Source organism: Littorina saxatilis, linkage group LG16 (assembly GCF_037325665.1).
Source record: "Littorina saxatilis isolate snail1 linkage group LG16, US_GU_Lsax_2.0, whole genome shotgun sequence".
NCBI classification, from domain to species: Eukaryota; Metazoa; Mollusca; class Gastropoda; order Littorinimorpha; family Littorinidae; genus Littorina; species Littorina saxatilis.
In genome coordinates this window covers 8,409,697-8,435,700 of record NC_090260.1, presented here as the reverse complement: position 1 = coordinate 8,435,700, position 26,004 = coordinate 8,409,697, and the positions used below count along the sequence as shown (strand labels likewise).

General features: G+C 43.5%; 1 protein-coding gene across 1 annotated transcript; it reads left to right on the top strand.

The window, feature by feature from the left end:
* The first annotated feature begins 23,812 nt into the window (after positions 1-23,812).
* LOC138949837 (KRAB-A domain-containing protein 2-like) lies at positions 23,813-25,297 on the top strand. Its single transcript, XM_070321616.1, has one exon. The coding sequence runs from the start codon at positions 23,813-23,815 to the stop codon at positions 25,295-25,297; it is 1,485 nt and encodes a 494-aa protein (XP_070177717.1).
* The last annotated feature ends 707 nt before the right edge of the window (positions 25,298-26,004 follow it).

The window sequence follows — 26,004 nt, the reverse complement described above, 5'->3', positions numbered from 1 at the left end:
ATAATAATAGTAATAATAATAATAGTAATAATAATAATAGTAATAGTAATAATAATAATAAAACATTCTTCTATAGCGCTGTTCACCGCCAAATGACAGTCTCATGGCGCTTTACATTGGACATAAAAATTCAACATTTTACATGTAAAAACTGAACATTGTTGCCTTTGTGCGTTATACTGGCACGTTCAAATGGTGACTAAATGTATTGTTAACTTTGACAGACAAACACAGTTATAGAGTGCACGTTCAAATGGTGACTAAATCTAAATGTACTGTTAACTTTGACAGACAAACACAGTTATAGAGTACAGTCTCCAAGTTTGCAGTCTTCCCATCTGTACTCTAGAAAACAAGAGAAACATCACATTTAACAGACGGAGCTAGCTGCTGCTGGGGAAAATGTGTTTCAATGATGAAGTTTAGAACATTAAACAACAATTTGCCTGTACAGAAAGAACGTTATCTTAACATCCCGAGGTCAGAAAGAACTTGCACCAAATGTGTATCACATGACATAGGTGATGAATTCCATTATTTATTTGTCTGTGATTTTTTCAAAGAAGAAAGAGCTGAGTTGTTACCACCTTACTATTGGAAAAAACCTGATGCACTTAAATTTAAAAAGTTGTTTGCTACTAAGAAAAAGAAATTGCTAAAGAATATTTTGGACTTTATTAATAGAATTTGTAACAGTTTTTCATAATTTTTTTTATTATTTTTTTTTTAAATTTATTTATTATATTAGCATATATCATGATTGTATTGATTGTATTTATTGTTCAAAATGCCCCCATGGGTTATGGACTAATAAACTTGAACTTGAACTTGTAAGCTTTACGCCCTCACGGCAAAGCCATTAGGGCCACGCGAGGCCGGAAAACCCGGCTTTGTATAAAACAAGTATTTTAAAAATGCAAGGGGGGGGGGGGGGGGGGGAGTTGTAGACAGCTGGCTGCCGGCGACTAGAGGAGACCTGAAATGGGCAAGGGACCGGGTTGGGTCGTCTTGGGTCAGTGGTGTAATGGTTATTTTGTGGGTTAATGACCGATCGGACACCGGGGCTTAATATTTTTGCTTGCTAAAAGCCTCCCCTTTGTATATATACATGGAATTCCAAGAAGACATGTATAAAACATGGATACAGGTAATTATGGACCCCAGCTCATCAACATTAACAATCTGTTTTTGGCTCACGATGTGTAGCCTATGCGATCGTAACTTTGTCTGTCTGTGCGTTTGTGCGTGTGTGTGTGTGTGTGTGCGTGTGTGTGTATGTCTGTGGTAGAAACTTTAACATTTCCGAGTCTATGTGTGAGTGGTTATCCAAGACTATGGATAAAGCTCGCATAAGATTACGTCACGGTCAAAAGTGTTTGACGTCAATTAATGCATCATGACGGCATGCCTCCCTGTAGTCTTTCTCTCTCGCGTGGTGTGTGTGGTCTCGGTCATTGTTATTTTGAGCGGGCCGAGACTATTTGGCAGTCGTGTCCCTGTAAGTAGGCTACATGCAGACAGACAGATCTAGATCTAGTGTCTCTCTTTCTTGCACAGTGTCACCTAAGCTTACTGTGTGTGTGGGTGTGTATGTGTGACGGAGTGATTGAGTTTGTGTTACTGTTTGTCTATTTCTTACGTGAGCCTTGAAGGCTTCGCCTCTTGTTTGTTATTATCAACAGTAAAATAAGGCTGTTATTCTTCTTTTGGGATTTTAGGCACGCATGCTTTTGTTTTCTAAAGTATTTTTTCTCAGGTCTTTTTTCAAAGGACTTGGGGAAGTTTGTGTTTTTTTAGACGGGCGCAATGGCTTGGTGGTAAGACGCCGGCCTCCAAAGCGGAAGGTCGTGGGTTCGAATCCCGGTCGCGCCTGGTGGGTTAAGGTGGAGATTTTTCCGATCTCCCAGATCAACTTATGTGCAGACCTGCTAGTGCCTTATCCCCCTCCGTGTGTACACGCAAGCACAAGACCAAGTGCGCACGGAAAAGATCCTGTAATCCATGTCAGAGTTCGGTGGGTTATAGAAACACGAACATACCCAGCATGCTTCCTCGGCGTATGGCTGCCTAAATGACGGGGTAAAAACGGTCATACACGTAAAAATCCACTCGTGCAAAAAACCCCGAGTGTACGTGGGAGTTTCAGCCCACAAACGCAGAAGAAGAAGAAGGTGTTTTATTTGGCGTGTCCTTACAATTACATGTCAGGTATTTGTTTTCTGGGTTTTTTTCTCCCCAGAATCTAGAGAAAATGTGTAATTGGGGGTGTCCTTCCATGTCAGGTAGAGTCCGTTTGTGTCAGGTATTTTTTTCTTCAGTTGGTTTATTTCAACGGAGCCGAGAGGAGGTGTACTTAAATTGGGGGGGGGGGGGGGGTGCTTTTTTCTCTTTTTTTTCTTCAGTTTTTGTTGTTGAAAGGGCCAATAGAAGGTGTCCTTTAGTGACAGGTAGCAGTGCAGTGTGTGGTTGTTGACTCGTCATGTCCCTCAAGCCCCTTATGTTTCTTCCCTGTCGCTCTCCGTGTTGTGCTGTGTTGAACGGGACAATAGAGGGTGTCCTTTTATAAGAGGTGGCAGTGCAGTGTGTGGGGTTGACTCAGCCTGTCTGACAAGCCTGTGTTTTCTCCCTGTCTCTCTCTGTGCTGTGCTTTGTCAAACGGGACACAAAACGTCCAGAATAAATCATTGATACGGTTATGTCTACGTCTGATTCTCTTTTTGCAGTGGTTTCACTCCGTAGACTCCTTCGCAGCGGTGTGTTGCGTGCCGCACGGGTGTTTGCACCCCGCACGCTGGAGCGGTAAGTTGAGTGGGGTTTGTGTCTCGATAAAACAGCTTCTTCTATAAACATTTCGTAACTTTGCACATTAAGATATGTCTTGTTAGATCTGTTAGTGTTTCTTCTACACGCCGATGTACTTTTTGGGTGCATATTTTGTATATTATAGCCGTGATTCTGTAAAATATCTCGCCTGTAACTGCACAGAAGCAAATTTCGTAGCATTCGCAACAAATTACTGGTGTAAACTTTAATGTGAAGAACTGCCATCAGTTCCACAAAAACCTGAACCTTTCTGCAGTACTGAGGCCGAGTTTCAAGCTTCTAGGACCTTGCAGACAGCGAAAAGCATTCGGAGAATGAGAATTATCCTACAACTTCTGTGTTTGTCCCCCGAAGCTGCCGTGTTTCGCCCCCGCAGCTGCCGTGTTTGCCCACCGTTTGTGTTTGACCACCGACCCTGCACACTCATGTTTATGTCCTCTAATTGGTTTGGAGCTATTTTGCAGGAACCATGGAAACAGTACTTGCAGGCAGCGCCATGGCAGGCAAAGCCTTTCCCACATTTTTTACAAGTGTGGGTTTTTTGCCCTAAGTGGATTTTGTTGTTGTGGGCATTCAGATCAACTTCTCTGGAGTACCTTTCCGTGCACTGACTGCAAGCAAACTTCTTTCCATCCCCTTATTCGATGTGCTTGGTTTTGATGTGGTGTGTCAGCGTCCTCTGGTGTTTGTAAGTGCTACCACAATGTTCGCACATGTGATTTGTCGAATCAGCACATATGAACAGTAAAGAAAAAGGAAAAGATTAAACAAATTTAAAAGTACACGTTTGTGTGTGTGTGTGTGTGTGTGTGTGTGTGTGTGTGTGTGTGTGTGTGCTGCGACACTGAAACGGTACTTTAAAATCAAAGGGAGTATAATGTGGCATGTAACATGAAACAGACATTTCCATCAATATTTGCCTCATCAGTGTAATGTATTTATGGTTATAAATAGAAAATTAACAGGATCTGACAGTCTTTCTCATTCAAATTTTGTTTTAAATAATAAATTAATTAATTAATTACAAGATAATAACATACACGTCTATATTAACATGAAACTTATAATACGTACTCTTTTTTGGGGGCGTCGACATACTTTTTGGTGGGGTTGTCTATGCTTGGCGCTGGTGGACAATATTCACTTTTTTGGCCAAAAACGCAAGTTTTGGCCAAAAAAGACAAAGATTTGGCCAAAAAAACCACACATTAGCTAAAACGGGAGATTTTGTCAAACTTCTGCCATAAAAAGATTTGGCCCAAAAAAGATTTGGCCAAACAAAAAAGATTTGGCCAAATCTTCACTTTTTGGCCAAAATAGTATAGTTTTGGCCAAAAACGCCAGATTTGGCCAAATACGCCAGTTTTGGCCAAAAAAGCAAAGTTTTGGCCCAAAAAGCAAAGTTTTGGCCCAAAAAGTGTAGTTTTGGCCAAAAACGCCACTTTTGGCCAAAAAAGCAAAGTTTTGGCCAAAAAAGTATAGTTTTGGCCAAAAACGCCAGTTTGGGCCAAAAAAGCAAAGTTTGGGCCAAAAAAAGATTTGGCCAAAAAAGTGAATATTGTCCACCAGCGCCAGCAAATACAAAAGATTTGGCCAAAAAAAGATTTGGCCAAAACAAAAAAGATTTGGCCAAAAAAGTGAAGATTTGGCGAATCTTTTTTGTTTGGCCAAATCTTTTTTTGGCCAAATCTTTTTATGGAAGAAGTTTGACCAAATCTCCCGTTTTAACTAAAAAAAAAACCAGTTTTGGCCAAAACTTTTACATATAAAGTTTTGCCCCCCAAAAAGTTATAGCCAAATCTATTTTATTTGGCCAAATGTGTGGTTTTTTTGGCCAAATCTTTGTCTTTTTTGGCCAAAACTTGCGTTTTTGGGCAAAAAAGTGAATATTGTCCACCAGCGCCAAGCATAGACAACCCCACCAAAAAGTATGTCGACGCCCCCAAAAAAGAGTACGTATTATAAGTTTCATGTTAATATAGACGTGTATGTTATTATCTTGTAATTAATTAATTAATTTACTATTTAAAACAAAATTTGAATGAGAAAGACTGTCAGATCCTGTTAATTTTCTATTTATAACCATAAATACATTACACTGATGAGGCAAATATTGATGGAAATGTCTGTTTCATGTTACATGCCACATTATACTCCCTTTGATTTTAAAGTACCGTTTCAGTGTCGCAGCACACACACACACACACACACACACACACACACACACACACACACACACACACAAACGTGTACTTTTAAATTTGTTCAATCTTTTCCTTTGTCTTTACCGTTCATAGGTGCTGATTCGACAAATCACATGTGCGAACATTGTGGTAGCACTTACAAACACCAGAGGACGCTGACACACCTAACCTTCGTGGTTGAAAACGACGTTAAACACCAAATAAAGAAAGAAAGAAAGCTGACACACCACATCAAAACCAAGCACATCGAATAAGGGGATGGAAAGAAGTTTGCTTGCAGTCAGTGCACGAAAAGGTACTCCAGAGAAGTTGATCTGAATGCCCACAACAACAAAATCCACTTTGGGCAAAAAACCCACACTTGTAAAAAATGTGGGAAAGGCTTTGCCTGCCATGGCGCTGCCTGCAAGTACTGTTTCCATGGTTCCTGCAAAATAGCTCCAAACCAATTAGAGGACATAAACATGAGTGTGCAGGGTCGGTGGTCAAACACAAACGGTGGGCAAACACGGCAGCTGCGGGGGCGAAACACGGCAGCTTCGGGGGGCAAACACAGAAGTTGTAGGATAATTCTCATTCTCCGAATGCTTTTCGCTGTCTGCAAGGTCCTAGAAGCTTGAAACTCGGCCTCAGTACTGCAGAAAGGTTCAGGTTTTTGTGGAACTGATGGCAGTTCTTCACATTAAAGTTTACACCAGTAATTTGTTGCGAATGCTACGAAATTTGCTTCTGTGCAGTTACAGGCGTGATATTTTACAGAATCACGGCTATAATATACAAAATATGCACCCAAAAAGTACATCGGCGTGTAGAAGAAACACTAACAGATCTAACAAGACATATCTTAATGTGCAAAGTTACGAAATGTTTATAGAAGAAGCTGTTTTATCGAGACACAAACCCCACTCAACTTACCGCTCCAGCGTGCGGGGTGCAAACACCCGTGCGGCACGCAACACACCGCTGCGAAGGAGTCTACGGAGTGTGTGTGTATCTGTCTGTCAGTCATTCTGTCTGAAAATCTTTGTGTGTGTGTGTGTGTGTGTTTGTGCGTGTGTGTGTGTTTGCGTGTGTGTGTGTGTTTGTGTGTGTCTGTGTGTGTGTGTGTGTGTGTGTCGGTGTGTGTGTGTGTTTCAGTGTGTGTGTTGGTGTCTGTTTGTGTGTGTGTGTGTGTGTGTGTATGTGTGTGTGTGTGTGTGTATGTGTGTGTGTGTATGTGTGTGTGTGTGTGTGTGTGTGTGTGTGTGTGTGTCTGTGTGTCTGTGTGTCTGTGAGTGTGTGTCTGTCTGTGTCTGTATGTGTGTGTGTGTACGAGCTGCTTTACTAAAGGTATGATCAGTGACTTGAATTGTTGGGAAGAAAATGACGTCTTCGCGCAGTTAGCACTCCCTCTTTTTTCACAGAAATGAAAGTTCACCGACGCTACAGGAAAAACACAAGCTAACACAGCAATTCAAGTTTGACATGAAGATAGAATTCCACTCTTACCAACAGTTTGCTCTTTCGACAGTAACAAAAAAGTATAAGTGTATATAAACGCAAACCAAAAATATTGCTGTCCTCCACTCTAAAAACGCACTATAGGGGAAGGGCTCCTAATATGGACCGCTTTTTGTTTCATGCTGATAACTAGCTTGTTTTCTTGCGAAGAAGTTTTATTTTGTGTTTGGTAGTCCTTCTCTCTTAGGTTAACCGATAGGCCTAATTAGAGTGAAATAGCTTTGATAGACATTCAGCAAAAATTAAATACAGAAAAAATCACAAATGGTCCATATTAGGAGCCTGGGCGCCTAATATGGACCAGTGGAGAGGACTTTACGAATCATTGTACAAAGACCCCTATACTTCCAAATAACATGATACAACTTAGTGTGCAGGTCAGACTAATTAAAATATGCTTTAGATTTATCTGTTTTGGGTTGATGAGTGCATTATTGGAAGCACACCAGGAAACTAAAGAAGCTTAACAAAAACATCGTGAAAATAAGTGAAATTATCAACTTCCACGAAAAGAAGACTATTTGTTATATTTTTTGGAAATCTCGAGGGCTAGTTATAGGTTATTTTCAGCAGGCTTCTTAATGAATTAATGAAAATAGCCTTTAGCTTTTATTTTCTTCGATTTGTTGAAGGTGGTCCATATTGGGGAACTCACACATACTTTGAGATTTTGCTATTATTTTGTGTTTGCATTAGAAACTCGGGGTCAACACTGCTAAAATGTAACAAATACAGTCTTAGCTGTCATATATAGCAAGTTTTGTGTGATAAAAGCTTTGGCTGTGGACAGAAACGAGTCCGTTTTAGGCGGCAAATTTAGAGTGAACGCTGCCTTTTGGTAAAAAAAAAAGAGAAAAAGCCTAACGGTTTTTAGGTTTGTGTTTCTGCAACTGTTTTGACATGTGCAAGTTATCCAGAGAGGATGAATACAGCGAATGAAATTGTTTTGAGAGCTCTAGCGCCGTTAGTTTGTCCGAACTGGAGGTGGTCCATATTAGGAGCCGGTCCATATTAGGAGCCCTCCCCCTACATCATTTTGTGTTTGCATTTTCTATAGCATCCGCAAAAATGAGGAATTCAAAAAAAGACAGGGAGTTGCATAACTACCCTTGAAGCGGCCTTCATTCGATCATTGCGGTTCCCCTCGTGTGTCAAAGTGTCGTCTGCTCCGTGTGTCAAAGTGTCGGCTGCTACACTCTTTGATGTGATGTGCGTATGATGAGGTAACACCGCCCTGTCGCCTTTATTATGCATACGTAATGATGCGATGACGTCACGACTGACACAGAATGCGAATAAAAAGGACTTTGATTATGATTTGAACAGCGCCACTGACACAAGGAATGTAAGACACAGTGCAAGACAAGAAAGGATGTGCAGGGATTAAAACGTTGTGTGTGGTTGGAGGGGGGGTAGAAGGAGGTTGATTGGTAGCATGGCAAGCTCAAATATCGCAAGCATTTGTAACGCTGAGCAGGATAACATTCAGGTAAGCTTTGCTACTCGGCCATATACCATCCCCCCTCACCCTCCCCCCTCCCCCCACGTACACACACACACACACACACACACACACACACACACACACACACACACACACACACCCACACACACACACACACCCTCCAACTTCAACCCGATACAGAATGTGTGTACGTGGGGGGGGGGGGGGGGGTTGAGGGTGAGGGGGGATGGTATTTGGCCGAGTAGCTGAAAGCTTACCTGAAATTTATACATACACGGATGTTTCTCTCTGTGTGTGTGTGTGTGTGTGTGTGTGTATGTGTGTGTGTGTGTGTGTGTGTGTGTGTGTGTGTGTGTGTGTGTGTGTGTGTGTGTGTGTGTCTCTATCTCTCATTCTCTCTCCATCTGTGTCTCTGTCTGTCTGTCTGTCTCTCTCTCTCACTCTCGTTCTCTCTCTATCTCTGTCTCTCTTTCTCTCTCTTTATGTCTGTCTCTGTGTCGGTTTCTGTCTCTCTCTATCCCTCTCTGTCCCTCTGTCTCTGTCTCTCTCTCTCTGTCTGCCTCTCTCTCTCTCTCCCTCTGTCTTTCTCTCTCTCTCCCTCTCTCTCTCTCTCTCTCTCTCTGTTTTGTCTGTCTGTCTGTCTCTCTCTCTCTCTCTCTCTCTCTCTCTCTCTCTCTCTCTCTCTCTATGTATGTCTCTCTCTCCCTCTCTGTGTCTGTCTGTCTGTCTGTCTCTCTCTCTCTCTCTCTCTTCATATCTCTTTCTCTCTCTCTTTCTCTCTCTCTCTATGTTTTGTTTGTTTGTTTGTTTGTTTACTTAACGCCCAGCCGACCACGAAGGGCCATATCAGGGCGGTGCTGCTTTGACATAGAACGTGCGCCACACACAAGACAGAAGTCGCAGCACAGGCTTCATGTCTCACCCAGTCACATTATTCTGACACCGGACCAACCAGTCCTAGCACTAACCCCATAATGCCAGACGCCAGGCGGAGCAGCCACTAGATTGCCAATTTTAAAGTCTTAGGTATGACCCGGCCGGGGTTCGAACCTACGACCTCCCGATCACGGGGCGGACGCCTTACCACTAGGCCAACCGTGCCGGTCCTCTCCATGTGTGTGTGTGTGTGTCTCTCTCTCTCTCTCTCTCTCTCTCTATCTGTGTCTCTGTCTGTCTGTCTCTCTCTCTTTCTCTCTCTATCTGTGTCTCTGTCTGTCTGTCTCTCTATCTCTCTCTTTCTCTCTCTATCTGTGTCTTTGTCTGTCTGTCTGCCTATCTCTCTCTTTCTCTATCTGTGTCTCTGTCTGTCTGTCTCTCTATCTCTCTCTTTCTCTCTCTATCTCTTTATGTCTGTCTATGTGTCCGTTTCTGTCTGTGTCTATCTCTCTCTGTCTCTCCCTGTCTGTCTCTCTGGATGTCTCTGTCTCTCTGTCTGTCTGTCTGTCTGTCTGTCTCTCTCGCTTTCTTTCTCTGTCTCTCTCTCTCTCTTTCACATTCTCACTTAAAAAAAATAATGAAATGTTTTGAAAGATTTGATGTTATCACTTGTTCGCCACGTTGTAATCGTGAAAGTGTTGATGTCATCTCTCGTTCGCCACGTTGTAATCGTGAAAGTGTTGATGTCATCACTCGTTCGCCACGTTGTAATCGTGAAAGTGTTGATGTCATCACTCGTTCGCCACGTTGTAATCGTGAAAGTGTTGATGTCATCACTCGTTCGCCACGTTGTAATCGTGAAAGTGTTGATGTCATCACTCGTTCGCCACGTTGTAATCGTGAAAGTGTATTGATCATTATGTTCAGAACGTGATCATAAGCATTCTGCTTGTTATCGTTCTATGGGTTGTTTTTTGTGAGAAACGATTGTATACAGCAAAAGTGAATAAAGCACGCTTAAATCAGCGTGTTAGATAGCTAGGTTGTTGTGTTGTAGACTGTAGTCTAATGTTATATTAGCTTCAAAGAAACACGTTCTATCAGGCATGTAATTATTCCTTTCATGACACGCGCACGCTGGGATTGCAAGTCGGGCAGAAGAAAGGAAATAAATCAAGGCAATGAAGTTTTTATTTTTATTTTTTTAATTTTATTTATTTTTTTAATATGTTTTTGTTTTCTTTTTTCTTTTTTGGCAATGAAGTGTTAAACGCAGGACATGTACTCGTATCAATTACCTCTGGTTCAAGTAGACGGAACACGTTTGATGTGCTGTCCTGACTAGAAACGGGGATATAGCTCAGTTGGTAGTGCGCTGGATTTGTGTTCAGTTGGCCGCTGTCAGCGTGAGTTCGATCCCAGGTTCGGCGGACATTTATTTCACAGAGTCAACTTTGTGTGCAGACTCTCTTCGGTGTCCGAACCCTCCCCCCGTGGAGGAGGGAGGAGGAGAAGATCAGAAGATGCTAACAGATATTTCAATAATAATAATAATAATAATATATACTATGCGTATAGTTATACTGATGATAATCATAATGTCACACGCTTTTCTTCTTTGCCACTACTAAAGCACACGTATGCACGATTGTATGTTACACGCTTTGGAGCATGGCAAGGACGGATTCAAACTCGAAATCGTCCCTCCAAAAGCTCCAAAATGCACACACGACTTTCATTTCTCCTGCTGTTTTCGTTTCTTCTCTTTACAAATTCTTCAACGCTGAGAATACTGAAAACTCAACTCAACTCAACTCAACTCAACTCAAATTTATTAATCCATATGGAAATTATGTTGTAACAATACTCATTTCCAATCAAAAGAATAAGAATGCATACTAAACACAGTCTCACTAACGCAAACAGTCATCCGTCAAGTCAAGTCTGCCAACTCACAACTCACTCACACAACAACAGCAACATCAATACAATTTAACAAAAACCATAATTCCAATAACAAAAAGACGTCCAAGAGTCCACCTCCACATCCACACAATGTTTACAAAGCACCACATGTCGACTAGAACACCGCACATTTGGGCTACGGTAATACAGTTACTAAAAATACATACTTTACAGATAACCCAGCAACAGAGTACAGTAATAATTATGACAGAGAAACATGATAGAGGCCTCTAACATGTGATTGGTTGAAAGCATGGATAGCTCTGGGAACAAAAGAATTGCGGAAACGTGACGTTCTAGCAACCATAGCCCTCAGTCTACCACTCCTGTCAATGCGTCGAGAGTCAAATTCAGGTTTCAGTGGGTGTGTCTCGTCAGCCAAAATTGAGGTCAGTCGGTCAGTCAGTCGTCTCTGGCAAACTGATTCAATGGTCTCTTGTCTCCTGCCTACAACAGATCCAGCCTTCTTGACTAGCTTTTCTAGCCTGTCACTATCCTGTTTACTAAGGTTACCCCCCCAGCACACACATGCATATGTCAACACGCTACCAACAGTGGACAGATAGAACATTTGCAGGATGTCATTACGAACAGATAACGATCTAAGCTTCCTTAGACAGTACATGCGCGTGTGCGCTTTCTTCAAGATTTGGTCAGTGTTGGCATGCCAAGACAGCTTGTTGTCGATCACTACACCTAGGTAGCGATAGCTTTCAACCTGCTCGACTTCAACACCAGCTATCACGATAGGCTTGTGTGCTACCTTTTTTCTTCTAGTGTCAAAAATCATTTCTTTAGTTTTTCCTGTGTTCAAGTCCAGGTAATTCTCGTCGCACCAGTCCACAAAGCTGCTAACTTCTTGTCTGTAGTGTGTGTCATTGTCGTCAGTAATCTGTCCTGTAAGTCCAGTATCGTCAGCAAATTTGTCGATGAAGCACGACCCGTGAGAACTCCTGCAGTCAGCAGTATACAGGGAGAACAGAAAAGGTGACAATACTGTTCCCTGCGGAGCTCCTGTGTTGGTATTCAGTACACTAGATAGCGCGGTCTGCGGAGCACCGGTGTTTGTGTTCGGGCCATTAGATGGTATTGTACCAGCCCTAACAAACTGGGGTCGGTTGGTCAGATAGTCTGTGACCCACAATACAGTTGGAACGCTAATTTTCATCTTCAGTAGCTTTTCAGCAAAAAGGTGAGGCTGTATCGTATTGAACGCGCTAGAAAAGTCAAAAAACATCAGTCTAACACATGCTCCAGGTTTATCCATATGAGAATAGATACTGTGCAACACATGTAAAACGGCATCCTCAACACTTCTACCCTTTCTATATGCAAACTGCCACGGATCCATAAACTCCGCGGTAAGCACCTGAAGCTTCGCTAATACTAGTCGCTCAAGAACCTTCATGACAGCAGAAGTCAATGCTACAGGTCGCAGGTCGTTCATCACTTTGACCGGGGTTTTCTTTGGAACTGGGACGATGCAAGGTGTTTTCCAAAGGGATGGGATTTTTGACTGTGACAGAGACTTGTTGAAAATCACAGTGAGAATTGAGCAAAGCTGCTCAGCACAAAAATGTAGGACTTTTGGTGTAATACCATCCGGGCCTGCTGCCTTCTTAGCATTAGACTTCTTGAGCTGTTTTACAACATCCTCCTCAGTCACAGACATGATTTCGCCCTGCTCATTCATAGGAGTGTTCACGAGTCGATCGGTCAGTTCAGTCCTGGTCTGGCTGAAATCATGCCTGTCAAACCGTTTGTAAAACGCATTGAGATCGTTCACATCATAGTCACTTGGAACAGAGCCACCCTTGCCACTAGCCTTCTTACCCGTGTACCCACTCATCATCTTCATACCCTCCCACACCCTCTTCATATTGTTGTCCTTGAAATGTTCTTCTATTTTCTCTGTATATTGTCTCTTCCCTTCCTGTATCACAGTATTCAGTTTCTTCTGTATGTTCTGTCGTTTTTCTTTGTCCTGAAAGTTCATTTTCTTCTCATTTATGACAGCCTTGATGTCCTTAGTAATCCATGGTTTATTGTTCGCGTACACCTTCACAGTCTTTTTTGGGATGGCCACTTCCTCACAAAACGAAATATAATCCGTTACAACATCGGTGAGTTCATCAATATCAGCAGACGTTTCAGTGAACACACTCCAGTCAGTACAATCCAAAGCCCCCCTCAGAGCATCAGTCGCGTCATCAGACCACACACACACTGTCTTCTTAACTTAAAATTTCTTGAAGAAAACGGCATCCCAGACGACAGTACTGTTTCCATACGCGAATTTAGCTGCCCTTGAAAAGTGGCTCGCTTACAAGGCCTGTTGGTCTGAACCTAGAAGGACAGAGTTGTGAACATAGATGACAATGATCCCGAAAATAACAAACATTTCGCGCATGCAGACACAGAAAGACGTCATGAAGAATGCGATGCTTCAAAAGATACTGACTGTGACGATGACTGTGACGTCATTGACACACACCGAGACGTCATTCATAGCTGTTCGGTCGTCACTTCCGTCAAAAAGTAGATGTCACCACAATGGCTGCTCCTGTGCTTATAGGGTTGTCAAGCGTGAGTACGCAAAACAAGTTTGTTCACTCCTCTGTTGAAGCTGTGAGATAAATGCTATTCAGACTTGGTCGTGTGACAGAGTTTTCTTCCACACTCGATTACCTGATTTCTAACTCAGCCTGACGGCTTCGTTGGACAATCAACGTAATCTCGTGTTGAAGAAAACGTCTGTCACACGACCAAGTCTGAATAGCAGGTATTATCGCATTTTTACTGATCACATGACAAAAACACCTGTTGTTATCACGTTAGCTCAAAAGGACAAACGCTTGGCTTCTTCTTCGAGCTCTTTATTCAAGATAATCATACATAACATGGGGTGTCGCATGTCCATTGCCATCTGCATCCAGTGCGCATGTGCAAAAGTACAATTACTTCCTATCACATGACATAATTACATACGTCATCTTATGACCACTATCGTCACATCCCTCTTTCTCTAGCTTCTTTAACACACAAAACCTGAAAATAAGCTTGCTGCATATCCATGCAAACCACTCAACACAAAACAGTCTTTCATTTTAACCCACTTTGTAATCGTTCAAATATGCTGGTTTTCTAACAACCCTCCCACTACGGGTGTATGTTTGGTCGTCTTTTACTTTGTCACTCTGTTCTGCGTCTCTATTTTCTTCTGTCACAGGCGTTTGACTCTGAGTTTCTTTCTGTTGGTCTTGCTGTCTTGTCCGTCTTTGTTCTAGTCTTGTGTCACTATCATTCTTTTCTTGACTTTTGTCGATCAAGTGTCTGTACAGTTGTTGTCCCCCTTGTAACGGCGCTGTCATGTCAGAACTACTTGTCGACCTTATCTGTTTCCTGTTTCTGCGGTACATACGTCCATCTTCTGTTCGTATCTTGTATGACCTAATGTCTACCTGGTTCTGAACTGTTGCCTTTACACATCTGTTTGATCTTGGAGCTTTGAACTTCACTACCTGTCCTGGTTTGAGCGTTTCAAGTTCAACTGCTCCTCTGTTGTAGTAGCTTGTCTGATTTTCCTTCTTCTCCATCAACTTGTTCCTCACATCTCTACCATTTTCTGGTTTCAGCAGACTTTTGGCTGAAGGTACTGCTGTTCTTGTCCTTCTTCCAAACAATCTCTGGCTTGGTGATGTTTTCATCTTCTCGCTTGGAATGTTTGTTAGTTCTAGCAAAGCTAAGTAAGGATCTGTCTTTGTTTCAGATGTCTTCCGCATCAGGTTCTTTGCTGCTTTGACTGCATTTTCAGCTTTTCCATTTGACTGTGGATACCCTGGAGAACTTGTCACATGTTCGAATCCAAAGGATCTGGCAAACGCAGCAAACTCTTCAGAGTTGAACGGCGGTCCGTTGTCTGAAATCACTCTCTCTGGTACGCCATATCTTGCAAAATGAGCTTTCATTTTGTTGATCACTTCTTTTCCTGTTTTGTTCTGTATCCTATCGACTTCAACGAAATCGGAGTACAGTGCAACCTCGTTTACTCGAACTTCAAGGGTCAGGGAAATTAATTCGAGTTAGAAAGAATTCGAGTTATCCAATTTTACAATTTGGCAATTTGACCTTTCTTCTTGTTCCCCTTCTCCACTTCAAGGATTGCCTTGTACTTGGTCTCTAGGGTTTGAGTGTCCAATTTCCTTTTGCAAGAATGACTTTGCCGAGGAGTGGCTGGCCTTTGGCGAGCTGTGGCAGGGGAGGCAGAGGTAGAAGGCTGTTCTCCTCTGGCAGGAGAGGCTGATCAATGCAAGTGTTCCGTCCATGTTAAGATGTGGCAGTAGCGTGTAGGCAATCAAATGCTGAATGAAAACTACAGTAACATCAGAGCCCAGGCTTTTACACACGTATACTGCCATGAAGAAAATGAAAATGAAAAAATCTCTAAAAGCTCAGCCTGAGCGAAATTGTTAGTAACAGTTCAGTGTGCGTACATGTACTTAGTGGTACAGTACGTATTTGAATAGTACTCAGGTGTCACTCTGTTAGCAGTATAAAAGCGTGGGCTCTGATGTTTGTTTCCATTCAGCATTTGATTGCCTACATGTATTTAAATACTACTCAGGTGTCACTCTGGTGAGATATTTTTCATTTTCTTCATTTATTCGACTTATGTGGGCTGTTTTGGGGTCAAGGGGTCGTGAAATAGCATCGAGTTTTCAATATATTCGTCTTAATGAAGCTTCGAGTTATCAATAATTTATTTACTATGAAAGAGAGAGCAGTTTGCAGGGCCCCAGAAAAAAGTCGAGTTATGACGAAATTCGTACTATCCGAGCTCGTGCTATAAGGGTTAGTCTGTAGTAGTCTACAGTCACTACATAGTCTCTTCCGTTCAATTCCAGAAGATCGACTCCAACAAACTGCCATGGGAGATCTGGAATCGGTTGACTGATCATCGGTTCTTTCGTCTGATTTCTCTGTCCAATCAGTTGTTCCATGTCTTTGTTCATTCCTGGCCAGTGGACTACTTCTCGAGCCCTCCGAAGGCATCCTTGTAGCCCTGTGTGACTGATGTGAATCAAAGACATCCCTTTGGTTCTCATGTTCTCTGGAACGACTATTCTTTCTCCCTTCAACAGCAACCCATTCTGGAGTGACATTTCTTCTCGGAATGAAAAATAGTCTTGAAGCTTGACGTGAACGTTTCTTCTTTCTTCTGGCCATCCTGTTTGAACAATCTTCATCAGAAGGCATAGATCTTGATCTCGTCTTGTTTCTTCTTGCAGCTCTGTCAGTCTTTCCTCTGTAACTGCTATGTGTGAAGTCATGTTGACAGTTTCAATCTCTTTTTCCAGTTCTGACTGAAAAATTTCTTCTCTTCTTGTTCTGTTGCCACCTGTACAGCTTGATTCCACTGCTCTGCTGAGTGTATCTGCTATGTACATCTCTGTGCCTTTCTTGTACACCACTGTGTAGTCATATTTCTGCGTTCTGAGTAGCATCCGCTGAAGGCGTTTCGGTGCACTGAGGAGACTCTTCTTGTGGATAGGAATCAACGGCTTGTGATTAAACGTAGCATTCAAATCTCTCCAGACCGAATACTATCGCCAACATCTCCTTTTCAATCTGAGCATAGTTTCTTTCCGTTTCTGTTAGTGCTCTGGATGCGTACTGTACTGGATGTCCATCGGCCATCAGGCAGGCACCTAATCCGAACTCCGAAGCATCACACTGGAGAACAACTTTCTCTGCTTTGGGGTTGAAGAACTTCAAAACTGGTGGCTGCGAGAGAACTTCTTTGATCTCTTGGAGTGCTTTTCCGTGCACTTGTTCATCCCATCGAAAATGAACATTTTTCTTCACTAGCTGTCTCAACGGCGTCGCTATCTCCGAAAGACGTGGGGCAAATTTCTGGAGATATCCAACCATCCCTAGCAGGCGTTGGACTGCTGCCTTGTCTTCTGGCGTCTTGAGTTTTTTCACAGCATCGATCTTCTTCGGGTCTGCTTTGACTCCTTCTGTGCTGATGACATGACCCAAGTAGGAAATCTCCGTTTTCTTTTACTTAACCTTGTCTGAGTTCAGCTTGATTCCCTTTTCTCGACATCTCTGTAGAAGCTGTTTCACATTTCTGTCGTGAACTTCTGATGCACTCTTGCCATTTTCGTCATTTCCCCAGATGATGATATCGTCATGGACTGCAAAAACTCCGGGAAAATCTCTCAACGCCTCATCCATTCTTCTCTGGAACTCTTCTGGACTCGCTGAAACTCCAAATGGTAGTCTTCTCCATCTGTACTTTCCAAAGGGCGTCTCAAACGTTGTTAGCAAACTGCTTTCTTCGTCAAGAACAACGTGCCAAAATCCGTTTCTTGCGTCCAAATGCGTGAAATACTGCGCTCCCTGCAGCTCTTCAAGCACATCATCAATGGTTCTCATGGGGTAGTGGTTTCTCTTTATGGCTTTGTTCAACGGCCTTGGATCTATACACAGGCATGCTTTACCATTCGGCTTCATGGTAACAACTAGGCTGCTGATCCAATCTGTTGGAGTGTTCACTGGTGCGATAACTCCAAGTTCCAAAAGCCGATCAAGTTCTTCCTTGACTTGCTTCTTCACAGGTGCGGGCCATTTTCTGCAAGGTAACTTTACTGGCGGGACTTTTGGGTCTGTCACGAGATGCAAATCTCCCTCTAATGTTCCCAGTTCCCCTTCGAACACGTCATGAAACTCTGTCAAAACATGTTTGTCGTCATGTCTGTCAGTCGCTACAGCTATGTTCTCTACATTCACTGTCATTAGTTTCATGTACTAAAGTGCTCTGAAACCAAGTATCGGTCTTGTCTTTTCTCTGACAATGTAGAAACGAACTCTGTATTCTTCTTTGTTCTTGGGATTGACTACTCTGAGTATCGTTTCCCCAGCTGGCCTGACCTCTGACCCATTGTACATCAACAGTCTTCTGTCTGTCTTCTTGACATGTCTCAGCTGTTTGTCTTTTGTCACAGTCTTGTATACACTCTCTGACAAACAATTGGTTGTTGCACCACTGTCCAGCTGAACAGAAACCATGACATCATTTATGCACATCTTTGCATGAACAGAACTTGGTGTATCATCATCAACATGCATGACACAGAAATCATCATAATCAACATCATCATGCACATGATCATTTCCTTTCACACCACATGCATTCACACTGTTCTTGTTCTTGCAACATTTTGCGAAATGGTTGTCTTTTTTGCAAAGTCGGCATTTCTTCCCGAAAGCAGGACAATGTTCTTTTCCTTTTTTGTGCTCCGAACCACAATAACCACAATGTTTTTGTTCATATCGGGATTCTTTCTTCCAAGAACCCCCACTGGTCTGAGTGTTGACTGGATTCGGTGAACGTCGATCCTTCCTCTGGAACCGAGTTTTGGCCTGAGCATAGACTTCATGAACGTCTTCGCTCCCCATTGACCTCATTTGCATCGCCGCGGACTCGTGCACTCTGCATAGGTCTATACATTTCTGCAACGTCAAGTCTTTCGTCTCGAGAAGCTTCTTTCTCATTGTATCATCCCTGATACCAGCGACAATTATATCTCTGAGCATTCTGTCTCTGAACTCCCCAAAGTTGCAATTTTTCGCTAACTGTCGCAAACTAGTGACGTATGCATCAACATTCTCTGTCTCGGACTGTTCACGTCTGTTGAATCTGTACGTCTCGTACGCTTCATTTGTCTCGGCTACACAATACTGAGCAAACTTCCGTAACACAACGTCAATGTCTTTTTCCTCACCATCTCGGAATTCGAATCCCTCGAACACCTCCGCTGCCTCTGGACCAATACAGGTTAACAGTACCGCTGTTCTGTACTCTTTCGTTTCATCTTTGAGACGAGTGGCTACTTCGTAGTTTTCCCATTGTATCTTCCACCTCTTCCACGAATCTTCTAGACCAACGGTCGAATGATCGAGTTTTCCAGGCGCTGGCAGACTTCCTAGATCCTCCTGGTGAAAATCTTCTTGCGGCGGCTTGCGCTTGTCTCGCTTCCCCATTCTGCACGATGATCGTAGGTTCAAGTTTCTTCTGACACCATATCACGTTAGCTCAAAAGGACAAACGCTTGGCTTCTTCTTCGAGCTCTTTACTCAAGATAATCATACATAACATGGGGTGTCGCATGTCCATTGTCATCTGCATCCAGTGCGCATGTGCACAAGTACAATTACTTCCTATCACAGGACATAATTACATACGTCATCTTATGACCACTATTGTCACAGTTGTCATTGGTCAACTAGGAACTGTATATCAATTGATATCGCAGAGGAAGTTTCTAGTGAATTTTATATCGTGCAGGAAGTAGTTTTCCAATTGTAATTTTGAAGAAAAAAATCTCACTTGAAGGAAACACAAGTCTCCCATTATTTTAAAGCGCAAATTTATAAAAGGAAAGTAATTGCATCAGCAAGTTTAAGCTGTGTAATGAATAAATGCACACTTTTTCCACCCACCTTTAACAGAGAAGTAGTAGAAAGGTATGTTTTAATCTTACCGAGGGAGGCGATTGGAACAGCCGTAAACAAACTGAACTTTGGAGCAAGAAGCGAGTTCTCTTGCAGGGTATCAGCGCTCATCACTCACGTAAAGGCTGGAAATGAGCAGCCGATTTAAACGTTTTGCTCCAGCATAAATCACTGTCCCATCCCTCTTTGTCGTAGCCATGCAAAATCCACACAAAAACCTCAACAGCTTCAAAACAGTCACAAAGGCTATCGGAAGACGCCATTTTTGAAAGTTGTCTTGGAATATTGTGTCGTCTGCAGTTGGCGATTCGACAAAATTATCAACACTGCAGTCCGTCGATAACGACTAAGAACTGGAAGCTGTCTTCTACACAGAAAATGAGCCAGAGGACTTCACTGATACAGTCCGGGGCACTTCAGTCCCTGCCATCGTTTAGAATTGCCAAATTAAAGCCTTTGAAGTCTAAAAGACTGCAAGTAACCGCGAAGGCTGTTCCGTGTTCCTCCACTGAACCTTTTTTGTGTGATCTGTTTACACAACATTTTTCTTTTCTTTGTTGTTTTTAGATGCCTTATTTACGTATTTGAAAAATGAAAGTTATAGCAGCAAAGTTGCGAAAGCAGAAACAGACAATCCAACATTAGCAACATGGCAGTAGCCTCCCTTGCGCTTGACCGATTTCTTAGACTGGGGTTAATGGTTTCTTCTTCCGAAATGGAATGCGATAAAATCGTTATCGTTAGATTTGACTGCGATATCCAGATTTATCAGTGTCAATGTCTCGAAAGCCTGAATCATATCAGATCTCGGCTCACGCCTCGATCTGATATGATTTCAGCTTTCTCGACATTGGCACTGATAAATCTGGATATCGCAGTCAAATCTAACGATAACTAATAATATAGCATACGTGCGTGCTAGATATCATATGTTTTCCCTGTCTGGCAATATGCTTGCTCTGTAGTGAAGACATGGGCACCATCTTTATAGCCGTGTCCTTTGTTTATTCGGTCTTAAATCTGAGGTCTCTTTATGACTATCCGGGGTTGTGTGTTTGAAGGGGCTGAGCAAACTTTAACATGTTGAAGAGGGATCGAGGGGAAAACATAAACGCCTCTGCAGAGATTCAAACCCATGACCTCGAGATTTGGTAGCCGATGTCCTAACCACGAGGCTATTTACCAGTGGTACAGAGGGACGACACTATTATGTTATTATTGGACAAGAAAATGTGAAGCACAAGCTCTATTAAGTTATGGTAAGCTATTTTCGTGTTAGTACTTTTCAGATATTAATATTCATAAGGTCAGGTGTGTGATTGGCTGCAGTAAGTCACGTGAGTGAGGTCACGACCCTCGGTTCAACCCTGTCTCCATTTTGGCTATTCCTTCAATCGTATTCACAAGGTCGCTTTGCTAATTATTTGGTTGTAATAAGCTGGTAATAACACTGTTATTTCTAATATGCTGACTGTTAGCAAATGATAACAGACATGTCTCAAAAAGGATATATCAACATTCGCCTAAAAGCTCATGTTAATATATATATATATGTCGTAACGAAATCTGGTAATTGCCGAATTCGTGAAATCGGCAACGTATTTGCCGAATTCGTGAAATCGGCAATCGCTTGCCGAGAACGCGAATTCGACAGGCTAATGCCGAAATCGTGAAAGGCCAGATTAAAGTTGTCGAATTCGTGAAATCGGCAACGGATTTCACGTAATCGTCAATCGATTTCACGTTGTCGATTTCACGAATTCGGCAACTTTAAACATGTTTTGGTGCAACAGAATGTAGTGTAGCTGAGCTGTCACGCGTCTGATGGCAAACTGAACTGTTCTCTGTGCTCATCTTCTTCTTCTTCTTCTTCGTCCTGTGGTAACCCCGTCGACTTGGAGTTAACTCCACAATGTTCAGTCACTTTCACGTGCATATCGGTCTTTATGTAGTTGAAATAAACGGTGAAAAATACTCACCCTTTAAAAAGAAAAATGTGGAGCCCAAATTATATTCACAATTTCCTTCATAACAAGGAAGCTTTCAATGATGGAGGCGCTGTTTGCCGACAGGTTTGATGATGCCACCAGAAAAGAGAAATTTAGCGTGCACATTCTACCAAGTAGAAAGGATTACAATACAATGATTTCAACACTTGCTGGTCGGCAAACCAAAGATCGCGGTTACTACTATTTGAGAAGCCGGTTTGAACTGTTGGACATAGCTGGCTCACAGAGAATAGTAAAGGTAATAAACATCTCCTCTCTCTCTCTCTCACTCTCACTCTCACTCTCTCTCTGTCTCTCTCTATCTCTCTCTCTGTCTCTCTCTCTGTCTCTCTCTCTTTCTCTCTCTCTCGGTAAGTGGTCTGCCCTTACCACCAGAGAAGGACGCAAATTTCGGAGCTCCGCAACATTTGATAAGTATCTTCTCCTAAGCTACTATTGCCGACCAAAAATGTCACAAACGGGACTGCCACATCGCCTGGAACAGTTCCTGATCAACTTAGTGGACGAAGTTGGGCTATCTTCTTGGAAAATCCAGGGGGAAGGTGACTGTACAACGGTTGTGTTGAGGTTTGCTGGGCCGCCATCAGACCAAGCCAACATAGCTCACTACAGGAAGAAAAGCAGGTCACAAGTAAAGCGTGATGAAACAAGAAGAAAGAACTTCGTGCAACGCAAAGCAGCTGAAGCGGAACAGAACACAGCGTCATCGGTAGAGGCCCCTGTCAACAATAGCCGTGCTTCTTCCACCCAGCACGTGCAGGATGTGCAAACCCGTGTCACTCACGCACCTGCCCACTGTGACACTGCAAGCTCAACCACGTGCGAGAATGTCAACCCTTGGGTGTGTAGTGCTGTGACGTCACAGACAGCAGACGACGGAACCACTACAGCTGAACTGGCAGCAACGGACCGTGAGTTTGAACCAGATGATGTCTACGACTTAGCCTCACACTGCTCAAAGAACGTGCGACTTAGAGAGAAACTGTTAAACAGAAAGAGGAACCGCACTCTCACAAAAGTAGTGTGCGAAAGAAAAGGTGGAAAGAAGACGCTGTTTGCAAGGGGAGACGACTACGTCCTGACATACGACTGCGAAACAGCACAGACAACGTCATTCCGAGAAGAGGAGGAAACGCCCCCGTGTGTCCGGCGTCTGCCCCAAGTCGACCGCAACGTCTTTAGAGAAGAAATCGACCATCTCACTACTGACCTTCATGTCGTGTCTACACTGGTACAGTGCTACCTCCGTGCCATGCCAGACTGACTGTTGTCGCTAAACTACAGGGCACACATATTTCATGTGTGTTTGTGACAAACCGCGATCGATATGGAACAATACCGCGATCGATATGGAACAATACCGCGATCGATATGGAACAATACCGCGATCGATATGGAACAATACCGTGTTCGAAACGGAAAAGTTATTTCCCGACTTGGATTACAAGTTGGATGCTTCGGACCGAATCACGATGCATTGTTTTTGTGTAACCAATATGTACACTGATGTTCGTGGATCGTTCGATTACCCAACCCCCCAGCACCCTTTTGCTATAAACAATATGAGTTTTCGCAAATAAACATTCTGATTCTGATTCTGATTCTCTCTCTCTCTCTCTCTCTCTCTCTCTCTCTCTCTCTCTCTCTCTCTCTCTCTCTCTCTCTCTCTCTCTCTCTCTCTCTCTCTCTCTCACTCTCTCTCTGTCACTCTCTCTCTCTGTCTCTCTCTCTGTCTATCTCCGTGTGTCTCTCTCTGTCTGTCTGTCTGTCTCTCTCTCTCTCTCTCTGTCTCTCTCTCTGTCTCTCTCTGTGTGTCTCTCTCTGTCTGTCTGTCTGTCTTTCTCTCTCTGTCTCTCTCTTGGTCTCTCTGTCTCTCTCTTGGTCTCTCTGTCCCTGTTTCTCTGTCTCTTTCTCTCTCTCTCTCTCTGTCTCTCTCTCTGTGTGTCTCTGTCTGTCTGTTTGTCTGTATGTCTGTCTGTCTCTGTCTCAGTCTCTGTCTCTCTCTCTGTCTGTTTCTTTCTCTGTCTCTCTGTCTCTGTCTCTCTCTATCTGTCTCTCTGTCTCTGTCTGTCTCTCTCTCTCTCTCTCTCTCTCGTAATTGTAGTTAGTCATTTATGGAAATCAGACACATGTGTTTGTGTGTGCGCGCGCGCGCGCGTGTGTGTGTGCGCGCGCGCGCGTGTGTGTGTGTGTGTGTGTGTGTGTGTGTGTGTGACATTTATCTAATAACAATACATCTGTCAACATGAACATAACTATCTATTGCCCGTTTTGAAACTCGCTTTTCTTTAATCCAGAAACGACACGATGCCTCCGCACACCCAAGGTACTTGATAACCAAGGAGGATTTATTCCAACGCATACTGGAGGCCCATGTCAGTACCGAACACGGAGGAGTAAAGAAGACACGCCTCGGACTTCACGACAAATACTGCAATATTACTGAACGGATGGTGGCCATATTCCTAGCAAACTGCGAATCGTGTCAGAAGAAGAAGTCAAAGCCAAACAAGGGACTGGAGGTGAAACCATTATGCAGTTCGGGCTTGGGTTCGCGAGGACAGGTGGACCTCATCATCATGGAGTCACAGCCAGATAGAGACTACGTGAATATAATGAACTACCAGGATCACTTCACTAAGTTCAATTTTCTGAGACCACTGAAGTCGAGGACCGCTGCAGAAGTCGCCTACAACTTGATTGATAGTTTTACACTGATAGGAGCCCCATGCATCTTGCAGAGCGACAATGGTCGTGAATTCGCGGCGAAAGTGGTATACGAATTGAAAGAATTGTGGCCTTCGCTGATGATCGTGCATGGGCGGCCGAGGCACCCCCAAAGCCAAGGTAGCGTCGAAAGATCAAACCATGACATCAAGCAGATGTTAATTGCATGGACAACAGACAACTCCTGCAGCAAATGGGCGGAAGGTCTGCGATTTGTCATGCTGCAAAAGAATTCGTCAGCGCATCGAAATTTGAACAACCGTTCTCCCTTTGAGGTCATGTTTGGCCAAAAGCCACTGGTTGGGCTGCAGAAAACTAGCCTCCCTAATGATGTGATGAGGAAGCTGGAAACCGAAGAAGAGCTTGCTGGACTTCTAGCAAATACTACACCCCCACAGGGTGAAACAGACGACGATGACACAGATTTCGTTCCACAGATGAGCCCCATCGATGACAGTAGGTTATCTCCGCAAGCCGCAGGACCTTCTTCAATAGAAGACGCAGAACATGAGTCAGTCAGTGCTGCAATAGCCCATCTACGTGCGACTCAAACAAAGGCCAGGTCTGACACAGACAACGAGGACGAAGAAGAAACAGATTTCGAGGGTAGTCTCGATTCACAGATGAGCCCCGTCAATGACAGTTGGTCATCTACAAAGGCCGATGACGGCGTTGCCCCGTCTACAAGAGAAGACGACGCAATATCTGAAACTGTAGATCCACTGACAACGCACGTAGCTCTGATCAACACGCGTAGAGAAGAAGCAAGAAAGGGACAGGATAAGAGCCGAAGTGAAATGCTCAGGCGAACGAAGCAAAGGCTGTCACCTTTTCAGGTCGGAGATGCCGTCCTCATACCAGTTTCAGAATTTGATCGAGGACGCCTTGATAGCAGAAACATTCCAGGTGTAGTGGTTGAAGTGACAACCAGGGAAACTTACCGGATTGGCACCGAGCACAGCACTGTGAATACCACATTCAGCCGATCCGAGCTGTTAAAAGGTGATAGCAATATCGTCAGAGATGTGAACCCCGAACTGATGTCGGTGAGGCACCTTGCAGGTCTGCACTCCGCTCATGACGGACAAGGGTTTTTCAAGTGCTCTTGCGGGTCAACCTGCTCATCAAAACGATGCACATGCAAGAAACCCGCCGTGAAGTGCAACAGCCACTGCCACCCAAGAAACGGGAAATGTACCAACAAATAAGACGTCGTGGAAAGTTGTGGTGTTACCTTACTTGTAACATTACACATGGATGATACATTATACTTACCTTAGACTTACCACCACACAAAACACACACACACACACTACCACCACCACCACCACCCCCACCACACAAGACACGCAAGACCACACCACGCACACACACACACCACCACCACCACCACCACCACACAAGACACGCACACACCACCACCACCACACAAGACACACACACACACACACACACACACACACACACACACACACACACACACACACACACACACACACACGTTGCCGAATTCGTGAAATCGACAAAATCGTCGATTTCGTGAAATCGATTGCCGATTTCGTGAAATCAGTTGCCGATTTCACGAATTCGACAACTTTAATCAGGCCTTTCAGAATTTCGGCAATAGCCTGCCGAATTCGCGTTCTCGGCAAGCGATTGCCGATTTCACGAATTCGGCAAATAGGTTGCCGATTTCACGAATTCGGCAATTACCAAATTTCGTTACGACATATACCGTAAAATCCCTAGCATAAGCCCACCATCTAGCAAACGCCCACCCCCCACTTTGGGCCAAAAGTTGTGCACAGGGGTAACTACCTAGCAAACGCCCACCCTGCTTTTTTCAAAGAGACTATTGGCTCACTTTCACTAGGATTTGTGCAGACTGTTCTAAAAGTCATCTTTTTCCCCTTCT